This window comes from Xiphias gladius, chromosome 7 (genome assembly GCF_016859285.1).
Source record: "Xiphias gladius isolate SHS-SW01 ecotype Sanya breed wild chromosome 7, ASM1685928v1, whole genome shotgun sequence".
NCBI lineage: Eukaryota > Metazoa > Chordata > Actinopteri > Istiophoriformes > Xiphiidae > Xiphias > Xiphias gladius.
The window spans coordinates 23,639,076-23,656,516 of NC_053406.1; the positions used below are offsets into that span (position 1 = coordinate 23,639,076).

The following is a 17,441-nucleotide window of genomic DNA, read 5'->3' on the forward strand; positions in this document are numbered from 1 at the left end:
TGTATAGCAGTGTACTTCCCTTGTTAAGAAAGATTTCATGCAGTACATTTGGTGAACACGTGTTCGTTTGAGATGCGCTGATTGAGTTCTGCAAACCAAATGCTTTCAAATTACACAAATACCAAAATGAAACCTTCTGGTCATCCGCACTCTGCGGCCTTTTTCAGCCAACGAGATGCTCACACTATGGCAGCGTCGATCTGGAAAACGTTGCGCTCTCTCGTGTGACAGCCAGCGAACAGTTTATTATAAAATAAAAGGGGTTCAGCGACAAGCGCTCTGACAAATAAGCATTTTCGTCTCTTGTAACAATATTTGAGTCAGTGACAGAGAGCTGAATGTGCCTGTCTGGCACCTCTCCCCCTGGCAATCACACGTGCCTCATCTCTATATTGTAGCGTGCATGCTGTCAGTCCTGGTTTTACATCTTTTTAGCTCAAACTGGGATACGCCCGTGTGCTGTTCGGAAACGGCACAACATGTTACAGCGACACAGCCGACACAAACCCGGCACACAACACAGGTAACAGGTAGCATGAAATAGTCTGTGTGCTTTGAGGGAGGCTGAAGTTTTCATTGGTGCGACAGTGAGTTAATGGCTGGGGGCAGAATACGATCTGCTCACAATGGGTTTATGACTACTTTAACATCTACCGTGCTGTATGCTCTTTGTATTAATTCTATTAAAAAAAGGCACGATTAAAAGATGGATCTGACATGATTAACTTCGTCGGAGCATTTACAAACCTACCTGAAGGGATACGGGCCGCACCGCTGAAGCCATTTCAGCTTGAGCCTTCACGATGGATTCATTACATCTTTTGCGTAGCGCAAGAAAAACTACTGTACAACACCCGACACCACTGGATCTCAACTTGACAAACATGATTTGTAAAAGCTGCTTTATCCTAGTTCTTCGATATCTGAAAATTAAAGGGTATGTGGACCGTAGTACAAAGGTCACTGCAGAGTATTTGCAGCTCAGTGGATGTAGTTGTAACACAGCAGCACATAATTTGAATTTGTACATTTGTCTATTCACTTGCTGTGTATTTATTATTATTACTTTTTATAGTAGGTTTTGGTTTTTTTTACTTACTTCCTCTTTTCTAACTGCGTGTTTTGCCATTGTAACTAAGCAATTGCCCTGCATGGATCAATTACGCTTTTCTTATAATGATTCTGATTATAAAACTCAATAGGAACATGTACAATACTTAGGGAAAGTGAATTCAGTAAATGTTATGGGTCCTTCTAGTGAGGATTCAGCCCAGACGCATATGAAGCCTGTTTTTCCAATATATTACAACTGAATTAACACACAACTTGATGTTCATTACATTTGTTTCAAAACTGTTCACTGAGCTTATTCCCATTAGAGTTAATATTATATATGTGGTGATAAATTCAAAAAGAACAACAAAAGAACCCAGCAGGCCTGGGAGAAAAAAAACTATATAAGATAGAGAAGCACAAAAAGAACAAAAAAAGTAAGTTAGGAAGCTTTGGAGCTAGATAATTACCTTAGTTAGATGCTGACAAATCATCTGTAGTGTTGTGGACCACTTACAAAAACAAATGGTTTATGCAGTTTTCAGAGTCCGTTTAAGGTTCATCTTGATCTACAAAAGCAAGACGCAGCTTCTCTGTACTTCTGGATAGAGTTTTTGACCTCAGGTTTGATGGAAGCTTAAATCGCTATGGTGCAAATAAGGCCAATTCATTTTGATGAATCAGTTTCCAATGCTGAGTCTATGTTTATCTGACCCAGATTGCATAAAAGAGCATTTTTAAGTATTTCTGACGGAGCTCAATTTATGGCAAGGTGGCAGTGTTGTAAAAGCTGCGAATGACACATCAAAACATGCTCAGTGTAAAGTCACGCTCCTCGCCACCTGCCAAATAATCGCCGAACTTGATATACACAGCCTGTTTCTATAAAAATGAACGTGAAAATGAGCACAGTACCTACGGTAGCTTATTAAGCAATGTCAATCAGTTTTACGCCCCCAAGCGAGGTGACTCATTAGCAGTTTACAGTTCATTTATGGGAGCAAAAAAAACAAACAAAAAAAAAAAACATGTTGCTGTCAATTCAAAGTAAGCACCAGTGTAATCTTCTTGGAAAACTTTATCAAAAAGTTTTCATATCATGGGGCTTTTTTTTTTTTTTTTGAGAGTACTAGGTTTACATATGACACTAGTTACATTGTTGGCACTTCCCAAGAGATTTAAAATGTGTTTAATTGGAGAACAAGCTCTACTGCCTACATCACAAATCAACCTAACGCTGAAAGTGCAGGGTTCAGAGCCATCTCTCCGCACATTCCTGTGATCTGATGAGACAGACGACGGCTAGGTGAGGAAGAAAAAGATGATGCAAAGAGGAGGCTTTTCAAGCAAGTAGAGAGGGATACAGTATATGAGGGAGCGCGTGTGTGCTATGAATAGGTTTTTACTTATTAAATCTATCACAGCTGAATGAAGTACTGCGTCCTATAGCGTCTGTGACTAGTCATAGCTGCTTTGATTTATTAAGTTTGTTTCCATTACTATGCAATCATGCATTTTGTTGTTGTCTTACAGTTTTCCTCCCACTCAGTTGTGGTGTCATTTAGTTTCTGTTATCCAGTTCAGCCGTGTCTCTGCTTGTCATCGTGATTTGTTTTTGTTTCCCTTGCACCCTTTGAAATTAGAGGCTTTTATAATAAAAAAAAAAAACCTGCGAACACCTGCATTAATATGTATTTGTCTTCTTTCTAAGTTTCTATTATTTGTGCATACAAATGCAGTAAAGACATCTAACGGTAAAACAGTATTTCCGCTGACCCCCCAATATGTACTGTATGCATTCTCCTTCGTGACATGCATACACACAACACAGACACAGACACAGACACACGAAAAGGCTGTTTTAAGTGTCATGAAACCATGGACAACTCTGCCCTGATCTTCCCTGACAGCCGTCAAATGACCACCAGTACACCACAGAGGCAGAGTCACACCCACATGCCAGAGCCTAGTTTCAGTCACCAGGGACAGCGGGAGCCACTCTGTCCCTCCGAATTCACTGGCGAGCATGTCACATCCTGTTTTTGCATCCAGGATGAATCTGATAAACATGTTGCAATCAACATCGTTCCAATGGAAATTAATGCTCCTTTGCTACTGTCCACTAGGTGACACAACAGCGACTCAACATACGGTATACCTTGTTAAAACCTTTTGCTTCCCAGGATGTGTTTAAGCAGTAGCAGCGACGGCACTGGCTTGTGATCGAAACAGACAAAGAACCGGACACGGAGTAACGGCAAATGACCAACAACCTGAATGACCATATACGTCGCTTGTCCCTCCCCTCTGGTACGACCCGCTGCGATGTCTCCTGAAACAGCACCCCGACCAGCGGCAGGCATTCCTGAACCATAAAATATCATTCTCACCGCGATGATAAACACACAAAACGAGCTTATGGAACAGTCAGGGTTTGGTTGGGTTTAGGCACAAAAGCTACTTGGTTAGGTTTAGGAAAAGATCATGGTTTGGGTGAAAATAGCTACTTCCTTTAGGTTAGACGACATTTGTTTTCTACAATATATTACTTCAAATATTGTAAACTACTTTCTCAAAATCCTTTCACGCTCACCTCTGGCTCTCCATTGTGGCCCAAAGAGTCCTACTCCTCAGGCTATCCTGGCGCTTCGTATCAATAAGGTAACGTGCACTGTTTGCTATATTTCATGCTGCGGGCTATGCACACAAAGACCGGGATTGATTAACGTTTGTTGCAAATGGAGCAAATCTGACTAACCATGGTCATATGCATTTTGACTGCTTAAGATACAGAAGAAGACGATTGCACTTGCATTTTCTACTCGGCATTTATGTTTTGCATTTTCAGGTGTGCTGATTAAGAATCACAAAAACGTATCAGGTTATTATAAACTCATCAATTAAATTAAAAGCAAATGCCATTTCCATCGAGGTGAAAATTATTTTCAAGCTCTTGCTAAATTAGCGAGATATTACTATTTCAGACTGACACGGGTATTACGGGCCGTGCATCATCTATGGCAATTAAATGATTTACAAAAAGGTCAGAGCTTTGGGGGGGGGGGGATCTCAAAAAACCCAGAAAACTCTGTATCACTCAACAGGCGATATAAATTTATGAACAGTGCCTTCATGCCTGTCAAATTGATTAGGAACACAATATTCCATGAAGCTACGTGGCCTGCACAGAGGTGACCCGCATCTTCAAACCGCCACTTTTTCATGATAAAATTTAGCTGCACCATGAATGTCGGGAGGAAAATGCTCACACTGAGACGTTCCATAGCCTTGATGCTTTAGATTATAGGATGAGCCTGTGTTTCAGCAGCTTCTCCTGTATGACTTATACTATGCAATGCATAATCAAACCGAGGTACAGTGTAACTGTGGCTCTTTATGGAAATGATGGGCTGTGTGAGAACTTCAGTGGTTTAACCACATTATTCTCGTATTCTTAGAATTACCTTAAGCTTGTGCTCGTCCTTAAAGTCCCACCTAAGGTGTTATTGCAAACTAAATCTTGTCATTATCAAATACTCACCTCCTGTAGGCTGAAAAAAAGTGGCTGTAAAAAGTTTGGCGTCTGCTGCTTCACAGAGACCAGAATCCTGAAGAAAATGTCTCAGGTACCAAACCTAGGACTGCAAACTTGCAACTGACCTCATTTGCATATCAGACTTGGTAAATCAGTTTCACAGCAGAAGTATGTGGACTAGGCTAATTCCTTCCCTAAGGCACTTCTCGGTAACACCCCCTAAAATGTCTACTTTTAGAAATTGAATGCCAAGTGCAGGCCCGGGTTTTTTTTTTTTTTTTTCTTTTTTCCCCTCCTGCACAAACAGAGCAACACAGTGATAAAGCTGTGAAAGTTGTGCAGTGAACCCCTAAAGCTGGTAAGCCGAAGAGAAGCAAGAAGAAAAAAAGAAAAAAGTATTTTGGGAATTTTCAGAACTTTAATTTAGTTCTAAGGTTTTGACATTTTCACAGAATATTTAAGAATCCATCTGAAATAAGTAAACATAAGGAAACAGATACAAAACTTAACATATTGTACACGCGTGTCGATAAATTAAAGGGCATTCCATGTTCCATGTGCCGCGCTGTGTGTATTCCGTACCTGTTTTTCGCTTTCAGTTCCTACTCCTGTGACCTTGGGATTATTCCAACTTTACTTTATTTCAAAAAAGAGCACCAGTGTCTTACCACAGCCGAATAAGGTAACTCGCTGCTATACAGACAAAGCAGCTCAATTCCCAGGTCCCGCTGATGGCGCTGTTTGGGAAATGGGAGTCTAGAAACCTGCAGAGTCCACTGTTTTCAACAAGTATCTCTACTCCACACCAGTCAAAATTAATACAAGTATGACAAGCACAAACCAGTTTCTGTCAAAATGGTTATTCTCACAGAATATTAAACCCAGGCAAGTAGGTGTTCTTTCACTCTTCGGTTTTATACATTTCCTTTTTTCCCCTCATGCTATTATATGGGGCTGGGGGCCAACTGGATGGAACAATCGCCCTTGCCCTTTACGTCATGCCTGGTTTGTCTGCAGACATTCAGCATAGTTGGAGGCTTGTCTTCATGCCTTTAAACACAGCCAAAGCTGCCACTTTCTGTACAGAATGAACAATGTCCATGTACTTGAAAATGATCTCAGCTCAATAATCCATCACAGAAAACATGAAGGTTTAATTGGTATTGTCAGAGTTTCTCTGTTCTATTACTGTTTTACTGTGCTTACATTAAGCTTTTTCATATTATTGGATATTGTTTATTATTTTATGCCCTTTTTACTGTCAGTCATCACACACGCGTTGGAAGAAATGCTAGTCTCTGCCAAGAGAAACCCTCTAAAGTATCTCAGTTCTAAGTTCATTCTCTATGTCTTCAAATACCACAATACTGCCAGTGAGTTACTGATCATCACGGTCATAAAATATAATTCATTTCTTTATAGGAAAAGAGATCAAGCAAAAAGTTAAAGGAAACCCCCACTGCACCCGCATTGTGTGATGCTTTCTGGTTGTTTTCTTGGTCAGCAAAAATCTAGTCCAGAGACAAAACTGGGCTTGAAACCATAATGTTTGGACTTTAAAGAGCAAACTAATTTAGAAAAAATGTACTTAAGGCATGCATACAAAAAGGACTGGAGAAATGTAAACTAGATAATAGGCAACATGTGATTTTTTTGATTGTGATTTTTTTGTCAAGTTATAAATACTGTTGTCTTTCAAAGGACACAATATAAATTGCCTCACGTAGCAACGTTTTTTTTTTTGCAGTCTCAGTTATATCCAACGTTCTCCTTTTATCCTTGTATTTTTTCTGTTTCGAAAGTACAAAGAAAATCAGAATTGCATTCTTACCAGGCGTCTTCTTTCCTCTTCGACCGTGTTCAACAGCTGGGAGAACTCTTTGAATGACTGGGCTGAAATACAAACACCATGTTAAAGGCGAGATACGGAATTTTTTGGTCACTAAGTGCGTCAACATTTTCAAAATTGAGCGAGTATACAGTGAACCACTGTGTTGTTGCATTCAGATGATTAAAAAAGATAAAAAAAAAAAAACAGCGGCTCTGTCATTAAACATCAGATGTTCCTGGCAGCCCACAAGCACTGTAGTATGGTGCTAAAATGTTTATTTGTACTGCAGCTTCAGAGCCTTCGGTGCAGCACATTTTAGAACCTAATAAAATCATGCAGCTGTCCAATTTAAACCGGGAACTGCAGTAAAAAACAATCCTTTAATTGAATGGAACTGACTGATTGCTTCCCTTTATTTTCTCCCCCCTGCTAGGTGTTACAATATACTGTCACAATGTATGGAAGACTGATGTAGTAGAGACGTGTTCATGCCATCTGGGCTATACTTCAGTAGCTTATATTACATTCTGCGGGGCCGGATGAATTCAGCATGCAATACATCGAACCTTATCTTTCAGAGAATTGTGCCTTGATAGGTTCACAGCTTCATTAAAGGGAGGGCCAGATACAGTGCGGCCCCCTGTTGGTCAGCCCCTGTGTCACCCTGTGTCCGGCCATTTAGCAGCGATCGAGCCGCTCTGGTTGTAACATCATTATCAGCCGCGACGGCCTGGCATCGGGACCCATGCATCATCTTAGACACTTCGTTCCATTTACACACCAAAGCTTCTAAAAGACCAGAGAGCAATGATTTTATGCCAGTGATCCTGCAGGCGGGCTGCCCTCCTATTAACGCCACCAGCTTCTTTATCAACAGCACAAACCTCTCAGGGGGTAAAGGGCACAGCTGGAGCCGCTGATGGGACAAGATTAGACTCCAAAGAAAGGAAATGGGAGTCAAAGTGAGGTTACAGCTTGCATATCATTCACTGGTAAATGGAGGAAAGGCAATAGACCTGATGAATCACTGAACGAAATAAAATTTACCACCTCAAGAGTGGATGAATAAGGAAGATGAGCTTCTACGAAAATACAATACATTTATCGTAAATGTACAAGATTTCCATATTCATTTACATCAATTTTGTGGTTTTTTTGTTTTTGTTTTGTTTTTTCCTTTTTGCTTGTTTTTCCTTTTTGCTTGATCTTTAAATTTTTTGGTCTAGATTTGAGCTCCTCTCAGAAGACTCTGAACAGTTCTTGGAGACAAAAGGACTGACCTGAGAGAAGGGCATGTAACTTTTTTTTTTTTTTTTTTAATTTAAATTTCTATAGCCACATCAATCTTTTGGCCCCATTGATTCCTAGACAACTGGTGTGGAATGTGAATGTCACTGCAGGAAGTCATAGAGTGAAATCAATAAAAGGTCAGGTGAACCTGTCTGGCAGCACATACAGGACCCTGACGTTATGTGGGGAAGTTGGGAGCATCAAAGTGAACTATACCAATACTGCATTAAGATCATGGCTGGCATTCACGCAAGGGTCTACCTATGTCAGTCAGAAAGCTCAGTTTCATTGATGACTAGATTGATTTCAACAGGATGTTTCATTTTTTCCTCAAATAGTAACCATGGCCTTTCCTCTCCAAGATGGTGAGGGAACACAACGGTGTAGCTTAGAGTGTGAGGACATCATTTCTCTTTAAGAAGATATTGAAACTCAATTCTTACATGCAAAATAACACAGTCCAGTGTTACATGGTGTTATTTTACATTTTCAATTGCATTATGTTATTTGTGCCAGCGTTGCATCCAAAGTGGTCTTGATTAAGAGCCTCCCAAGCGAATTTACCATTGTCTGCATTACACAGTCAACAAAATGTCTCAAAACAGGTGCCAAGGGGAAGGCCGAACAACCGGCTTCTCTGGTGCCAGTGATGTGCAGTGTAAATACCGTGCAGATCAAGCTACGTAACAGGTAGGGAGCCAAAATATCCGCACTTCAATCTGGGCTCAACACCACTCTTGAGTGAAGGCCAGGGAAGGGGCGCATTGCCTCAAATTAAAGCATGCTTGATTCAAATGGGACTTGGATTTGGGTGTGGATTTTTCCAATAAGCATAACTGCTCTCCTACACCCCTACTCATCATACAACTGCTGCAGCTTTGTCAGAAAAAAAAAGGTTAAAAGGACTATTCATTAAGCATTCAGATGAACATTACAGCCTCATGTAGAGGAGGTTGATATCCAGTCTAGCCCTCACAGATGGACAGTAATTCAGCAGTCTCTAGCTCTGGAGAGTGAAGGACTCAAGCTGGGGATAATGAGCAGGGGAAAAAAAAAAAAAGAAGAAGAGGAAGAAGAGGCCAGACTGGGAGTCCTGCCCATTAGAGCCAGAGAGACCCTCTGCGCAGCTGCTTTCATATTCCTGTTGGAGGCTAGGAGGTTTGCACCTCCATTAATCTCTGACACTGATCACAATTAGTTCCTTTGATCTCTTATGGGCTCGAAAAGATACAGGGGAAGCATCATAAGCAAATCAATAGCATTAATTATACATGCATCACAGACAACTTTAAGGTCTTACTCAATGCCAAATCCCATTCCAAGAATATGCAGAGTACAGTTAATTTTGTATGAAACAGCTCCCAATGACGCTGACAAAGCTTTTCCCTTTTCTATTTACTACTTTCTCTGATGTGAAAATCGCTCAAATGTACAGTAATAATACCATATTTTTGAGCAATTGTCCTTAGCCACAGGACATTAGCTCTTCCGATATGTGTAAGAACTACTGTGTTCAAGTCTCTCCCAAGAGAGATCTAATGGAAATGTCAGAAAAGGTCCCTATTAAGGTGACAATCTGACAAATTGGGGAGAGCAGAGAGGAAAGAAGATGAAAGACTGGAAAGATAGAGATCTGTCCTCCGGGTCTGGCCAAACTGAACTTACCGATGTTCACCTCGTCATCTGTCTCTGCATCGCCTATGCACTCAAACTGGAACTCCTGCAGGGACTGAGAGAACTTCTGTACGGCGGCAGAGAGATCTGGAAAATCAGAGGGTCACAATAAAGCAGACATTGAAGACACACGGATAGCATTCCACATATGAACAGTAAACGGCAAACTTAAATCAGCCTCCTTGCTCTTTGCACGTACAGTACAGCACATTCATGAACTGCTTATTGTAAGTAACATGGAGGCTGATGTGTGAGTTATGTAATGACTCGGAAAGCATATGGATATACCATCATGTGGCTGTAGCCTTAGCATCATAAAATATCCTTTTAATTACTGACTAGTTGGCAGCTGGGTAATTAGAAAGAGAACATATGAAACTCAATGCTTAATATTACATCCTCTCAGCACAGTTCATAATATTCACCAGTCTACGTGTAGATTTTGATTGTTCCTCCCTGTGTGGACAAAGTGGTACTTTTCCACTTAAGCGTGGCAGTTCTAGTGTTAAGCTTGCTATTTGTTGTATTCACAACTATAGCAACAAAATAGTGGGACTCAAAAAGACCATTGCCTGACAGCTTCTGGGAGAGCAGAAGAGCAAAAGAATGCACTTTTAGGATCCGCTGACTGTCCAATTCCATGCCCACTGACATTCATACGACAGCACGTCCATGAGTAACTGCAATATCTGCTGCTGTATATTTACTTTATCACTTGTCGTTCGATCATCGTAACCAGATCTGTCCAAAAAAATGAAGCCCAGCTGAGGTGCCTAACCTTTGTGTCAAAAATGATATACAACAAATAGTGAGTGAAAGTCCTCAGATAAATTCCACCTTTGGACACCCTCACACTGCTAGATATAAATTTATGCTGTTTACGACATTCCAGGAGTTTTGTTGTGATAAAGTGCCGTCCTAATTTTTTCAGTGACATTTGACAACCTCCAGAGAAAAGGCTTTAGCCTTTTCTGTTCCATAACTTTCCAGCTAAGAAAAAGTGAGTCCTGCCTTTTATTCAAATAATCACTGGTGATGTCAGTGGAAATACTGGTAACTCTAACGGTCTGAGAAGTATTTTTCCAGCTGTAAATTTGTATAAGACAGTTCACTTTTAATGACTTTAAAGAACTTATAGGACAATTTAAAAATAGAAAACATTACTATTTTATAGCTATGTGTTAAATACAGACGGGTGAAAAATTAAAGGAAAAGCCTGAATAAGTAAGTGGAGAAACATTACGAATAACAAATGCAGATGCTTCCACACAAGTGTTCCTCATGGTACAATTAAGCTATTAACATCCAATCACACTCTGCGGCATTTATAAAAATTCTGAGCAGGCCCAGTTTATTCTGATTTTGCATCTAGACGGCAAGGGGAAAAGATCTAAGTGACTCTGAAATAGGGTTCACTGTTTGGTCACGGATGGCTTCAGTCACCAAGGCTGCTCAACTGGCTCGTGATCCAATAGGAAGTGTGACTTAAGTGACATCTGCGTGCGGATCCGCGGGAAAGACGTCTGTAAATAAGGTCTGATACTGTGGTCGACAGCGCGCATATTGATGGCCGCGATGCTCATGCATTAGCTTGATACGTAAGGAAAAAAAGGCAGATCAACGCTTCCTCCGGTGACTCAGAATGTCAATGAAGGACGTAATCAGACTGTGTCAGCAGGACGTGTCAAGCCTGTTGACAATTACATAGAGAGGGATATTATGGTAGAGCTGCAGTGCATAAAGCCCTCATTAAAATGATGAATGCACATTTAAGAGTTCAGTGGTGACAAAAACTATAGGCACTGGTCTACAAAAAGTGATGTGGTCAGATGAGTCATCCTCCAAATATTCTCCACAAGTGGGCGAGTGCATGTGTGGCGTCCACCAAGAGAACAGTACAGGCCTGAATGCTTGACCCCTACAGTGAAGGGGATCCAATGGCTCTGTTATGCCGTAGGGGGCATTTTGCTGGCATGGTTCGGGTGCATTTGTCCCCTTAGAGGGGGAAGGATCACTGCAAATCAACACAAAGTCGTTCTGAGCGATCACCTTTGTCCTGTGATGAAACGTTTCTATCCCGATGGGAGAGGTCTTCTCCAGGATGACAATGACCCCCCCATCCATAGGGCACGAGGGGTCACTGAAAGGTTTGATGAACATGGAAAAGATGGGATCATATGGTATGGCTCTCTCGCCACCACCATCATCAAAACACTAAATGAGGGAATATCTTTTGGAAGGATGGTGTTTATCCCTTCAGTAGAGTTCCAGAGACTTGTAGGATCAATGCCAAGGTGCACTGAAGCGGTTCTGGCTGAAGGTGGTAGCCCAACACCTTACTAAGACCCGTTATCTGTTTTTTTTTCCTTTAATTTGTCACCCACCGTTATGTTTCAACTGTGATCAGGAGAATTTTTTTTGTTTTTGTTTTTTACAGTAGGATGGATCTAATGGCTCTAAATACTGAAGCACTCACGAGCCTTAGCAATCACTGCTGTGGAGAAGAAGCCAGCTAAAGGTGTAAATAAGTCCAAGCGTGTTCACAGAGCTTAAATGTGTCAATCAAGATCAAATCACTGCACCACGGCTGCTGAGCTGATCCAAATATGATTCAAAGTCAGAGAGAATTGATTAAAGCTGTTGAACGTATTTAACTAATGTTCTGCAGAGCTCCACATCTGCTTTCATCCTGCTGTTAGAGTCGCAGGCGGCAGAGTTGTGGGCTCTGCGTCTGTGTAGCAGAAAGATTTCTGGTAGGGGCAGATGACTTTTCTTGTAAGGTTTTTATGTACACGTCTTCTGCCTTCCACCAATTTGTCAACACTGAGTCAGATTTAGACGAGAGCAGTGGCTCATTGTTTGCAGCGATGAGTCAACCAGAGCGCGGTATGACCATTCAAGAAGTAGAGGTGCTTTAACGGCCTCTCACTAAATACTGTCTGTGGGAAAAAAAATGAATGTCTTCATTTCCTGAACCCTATCTGCCTCATCTAAAATCTCCCACTTTATTTCTCTGTTATCCAGAGAATAAAGAAGAACAACACCAAACAACAAAATGGGCCCTGAAATGTCAGATCCCTTATCATGACCTGTACTTAACAGTCTTTACCTTTTCTCTCAGGTTAAAAATAGCAGTTAGTTTTTGTGATAGAAATGTTTAATGTTTAACATTGCGCAGGTATTCGGTTTTTACTTCATTAATTTGCTTTTTTTTTTTTTTTTTTTATAAAGATGAGTTGTAATGCTAATTGTCTCAGTGTGAACATTTTTCAAAAGTTTTAGGTGGAGTGTCAAAGGCTTAAACTCCCCAATTAGGCATCATCGAGGCGTAACTGCTGATCTGCTCAACAACTGAGTTTTAGGGGTTCGCACGTTTTTTCCTCCCTGAAATAACAGCATGGAAAAGCTCGACAAACTCACTCTGTATTTTCAGGCGATAGAGGGCTGACTCCCTTTTTTTAATTATTGAATACATTTGTATAATAGCATGGATTCTGAGTTACGCCGGGGAAAATGAGTTCTAACAACTACTTTACAAGACGAGGCAAAAATAAACCTTGCTCAACAAGACTACAATCTGGATTGTATCTTTAATGCAACTCATAAATGCATGAAAACCATAGCCCTACTGCATAAAAAGACACGGTATACACATGCAGTATCCACTGATCTGCATTGCTAGAAATCGGGCACGAGTGGAAAGAGGATCTGACTGCAGTCAGTTTCACAAGAAAATCAAACATGTCGGGATGAAAACCAATTAAAACGGCATTTTAGGGTGAGGGGCAAAGGAACTGCATTGATGACCTGCGTAAAGCTGACCGAGTGCATGAATCACTTGTAATTTTATTAAATGTTTTATAATGCAACCGATTTCAATTTGCTTCATACCTCAGTTACCTAGAGGTTAGTGTGTGGGTCTGCTCTGAGCACATTCTTGCTGAGATGAAAGTAACCTATATTTACAAGTACTTAAAGAGTGGGATAAAGCTTCGGCACGTAATGGAGGCTTTTAACGTTTCACAATTCAGCTGAATTTATAATTAACAGCAAAACGAGTAAGATATTCTAAAATACTCTGGCATTTTAGTTGTGAGCCCACACAGTTTGAAATGTCGACATTTCTCTCACATCCATTGTTGACAGTGACTGACTAATTGCTTCTCTCCTTTCTTCTCGCATCAGCAGTCATGTCTTTACTTCAAACAAGCGTGAACTTAAAAGATTCTTCCCTCGAAAGTAAGAAAATGCCCACAGTCATACAGCATATACTGTAGACACTCAAACTCGTGTTCATTGGAAAGGAGACTCTTTATTTTCACTGTATGAATAAGTACGGTTACATGTGCTTTTCATACTGTGTGAGTTTCATATCCTGGTATTACATATTTGAGAGCCTTTGCTCACAGTTCCTTGGCAATGATTCCATACATAACCCTATTTACTTTAAAGTATAAAGTGTGATATAAATAAAAGCAATAACGTTATCGGTAGTATGCAACCAAACATACAAGTTTTAATGAATAAAAGAAGCTAATTTAGATTTAAATTATATCTCATTGATGATTTTTTTTAAAGTCAACTATAATGGTAACTATAATAATAACATCTAACGGTTCTAAGTTAGAAAAATTACTAACCTTTGAATTTCTACCGCTTGCTATAACTTGTCCGTTTGAAGTCATCTTTGAGAGTTCATAATGGAAATATAGCTCCTACTCTAACAACAAGAGTTTCTCTAACAGACATCCCAAAATACAAAATAGCCTTAAAAGCCCACAAAAATCAATTCTCTCATCTCTACAGGAGCATATAAATTGCTTGGAAAGCCCGATAAAAAAAAAGAATTGTGATATTTGTCAGTGAGTATCTTTTTCTATACCTAACAGCCAGCACAGCTACCGTGTTTCAGTGTGTTTTAGTTAATGGAGGAACCGAATAAAAAGACTTATATTCAATGAGACCACAGATTGAAAGGCTCTTACAGACATCTACACTGTCTTGAACGAGTATGTCTGACCACTTGTGAATGCTCCTGAGGCTGCCCTGAATGGCACTGAGCGGGACCTTTTCCAAAAGAGGCATTGTGCCAGTGATGTGCTCATATCGTTCCTGCTTTGACTCTGAAAGCTGCTGATTTGAGATCAATACCCGGCTGCAGTTGTCTGGATCTGCTCGCAGGACCATCAATAATGGATGATCTTTTACCCCTGACATTCAGAAAGGCCCAAAACTCACAAGACAAACCTGTGTTTCCCATCAACTGAATGCACTGCTTTTTTTTGATAGCCACCGGAAACGGAGGAAACAAGTCTTGGTTACTTAGTCAGGTAGTTCCTGATCTAAATCCAAATTTTGTCAACGCAACAGACAGCTGCCTTGTGTTAAGACAACATTTAACATTTGAATAGCTTGGCAGCTTTTGTTGAATGAAAAACATATTCATATTGCTGAAAGTCAGGTACCAAACAGTATAATTTTGGTAAGAGCATTGACGTTCAGGTAGCAACTCAGCACAATAACAATAACTCAGGCCCTACTGCATCATGAGTTTACTGTATATTTCAAAATTTTTCAGAGGCTCCTGGATCTGTTTCTCTCTTAACAGGTTTAAAAAGGCGCCTTGATGTGCCTACCTTGAAAAAACAAACAAAAAAACCCCAGCTTAAAACAAAGGTATAATACTCAATATATCAATTTCAGTTATTTTATCTGATAAACATTCTTGGATGCCACAGCCACAGGGTAGGCAGATGTATAAAACACTTTCATGGTACAGTATGTATGTAAGTTATTTGCTTGCTAACTTAGACCAATAATGATTATTTTAGCGTTTACCATTACCATCTCACAGCTACAACTCCCATTAGGCTTTAACGGCACTTCTGTGTCAGGGGATCACGGGAGAAGTGGTTGACGCAGCTGCTGGAGCAGAAGGTAGCTCAAGAGTGCTTCTCTGTTCCTGAGTAACCTCCAAAAATACTAGACTGCCCACTAGCTTTGGCTAGTGACTCACTCACCTCACTTGGAGTAGCAGGGGAACTGATGGTAGCAGTTAATGCCCTCTAAAATAATGTATGTTATTATAACTAAGCGGTCAAGCTCACTGGTCTTTCTCACCAGCTGCGTCCTGCACATGCACCTCTGCGTTTTGCTGGCTTTAAACTATGTTTTTATGATTTTTTTTTTTATATTTCTATTTTTATTGATTAATGATTTCACGGATTGTTTAATTTCCAAACACACTTATTTATATTTTCTTAATATATGTGGGGGGAATGACTGGGAGATGTACCCAGGGGCGAACCGAATGTCTCGTAGCTTCAAAGCATCTCCTGTGGCCACCAACGTCCAAATCTGTATTCAAATGCTGCGGGTCTTTTTTATTTATTATTATATATATGTATTACAATAATCCCAAATACCCCATGAAATAAGAAACAGAAATCCAACATTATCCATTATGCATCAACATGAATTATTATTGGTTCTTCTCAGACAAGGACATTTGATCCTAGTGATAGTTCTGTGCATCGCAGGTCTCAGCTAACGTTACCAGCTCTGACACTGGGACAGTGACACGTGTCCACGTGACAGGATTACAAGTTACAACTACGCAAGCAAGATGTGGGAAAAGCCAAGCACCTGGAATAACTTCAAAATGTGCAAAGGTGGCTCCAAAAAAAGGTGGGTGCCAGATATGACGAAGGACAGTGCCATATCACAAATCTAGAAAAGGTTTGGGAGATCTCCTGAAAACTGTAAGTAACAGCTTAGCTGTCTTGCTAAAATTTTCTTTTTTCTATTATTGCTGATGTTGGTGCGACCTGCATGCTAACAAAGTAGAACGCTGAAGTCCGATTTTTGTCCTCGTCTTAAACCCCATCCCCCCGGGGTCCAAGCTTTGAATATTTGCCGGTAATTGTCTTTGAAGCTCCAAAGCCCCGAAAAAACAGCACTCGGGACAGCCCTATAAATACATTTGGGAATGTAATAAACAATCTTTTGCTTAAGTGGTGCCTTGTGAATGTATACAGTAAAATGATAAGAGTTATGTTCGCTACAAAGGATTAAAATGTCAACTTCCTTTTTCATTTCCACTCTGAATGAATGCACTCTAGTGGTGTAAGTCCAGTGTATGACTTCGGTCACAGCATACACCACTTGAGCTTAAGTAACTAGGTTGCCCATATGATGAGGCTCACTACTAACATGCTCCCGCAGCTATACCTCAATGTGAACATGCGTGAATAAAAAAATTACCGTATTTCCATTAAGGCAGTACTCGAGAAAGACCTGTAACAGCAATTCTGTTTGTTTTCTATTTACAGGCGTTATTTGCTAAGTTTGGGAATCGCCACAGATGATTTTGGCCCAGCAGCAGGCAACTGCAGAATATATTGCAGTTTCAAAGAAACCACCTCACTTAAAGTGATCACAAAGCCGAGTAGCAAAGATAAATGGAAAGAGCATCGGTATAAAGGAAGATAAATGAACAGCTTAAATTTTTTAACCTTAGGTAAGCAGTAAAGGCATAATCAGCGTAACACATTCCAAGGTGTACACATAAAAGATTAGTGGGAACACTGCAGACAAAGACCCTCTGCTTTCAAGGCATTTATCGGTTTAAATATCAGTGCTTACTGTTGGCCCTCTGCAACCAAATACTTAAAGTCTACTGATGAATTGGTTCGTTTTGGTTTATCAGCTTTTTGACTTAGCAATAGTCTTCTGTAGCTTCCAGAGCTCAATCTTAAATTGTAAGGCCAATTATTAAGGACTTTGGCAGTGACACAGTATTGCTTGACCATGTTGTGACCAGACCAAATTAAAGTATCCTAATGATAAATCAAGTCTACGAATAAGTCTAAACAAATAAATCTGGTACTTTGTACCAACAACCACGGTGCCCTATGCGTAGTCACATGCACTAGGATCGGGGGTACTCCAGTTTTCATGTTTATGCCGCGCTGTGCAGAGTCGTCATGTCATTGCTGGCCATATTACAACGATTCAAGTAAATACAAGCTCACAGGTGGTGCTGATGCAACGCAGAGA

General features: G+C 40.4%; 1 protein-coding gene across 5 annotated transcripts in view; it reads right to left on the reverse strand.

Moving 5' to 3' along the window:
- The window catches only part of LOC120791790 (rho GTPase-activating protein 42), a 61,162-nt gene that overhangs the window by 33,044 nt on the left and 10,677 nt on the right, over nucleotides 1–17,441 (reverse strand). For all 5 annotated transcript variants that reach the window (XM_040130503.1, XM_040130504.1, XM_040130502.1 and 2 more), the window contains exons 2-3: nucleotides 9,375–9,470; nucleotides 6,420–6,481 (exon numbers count right to left, since the gene is read on the reverse strand). In XM_040130503.1, the coding sequence (XP_039986437.1) occupies nucleotides 6,420–6,481; nucleotides 9,375–9,470 (158 nt within the window). The remainder of the gene's footprint in view (nucleotides 1–6,419; nucleotides 6,482–9,374; nucleotides 9,471–17,441) is intronic.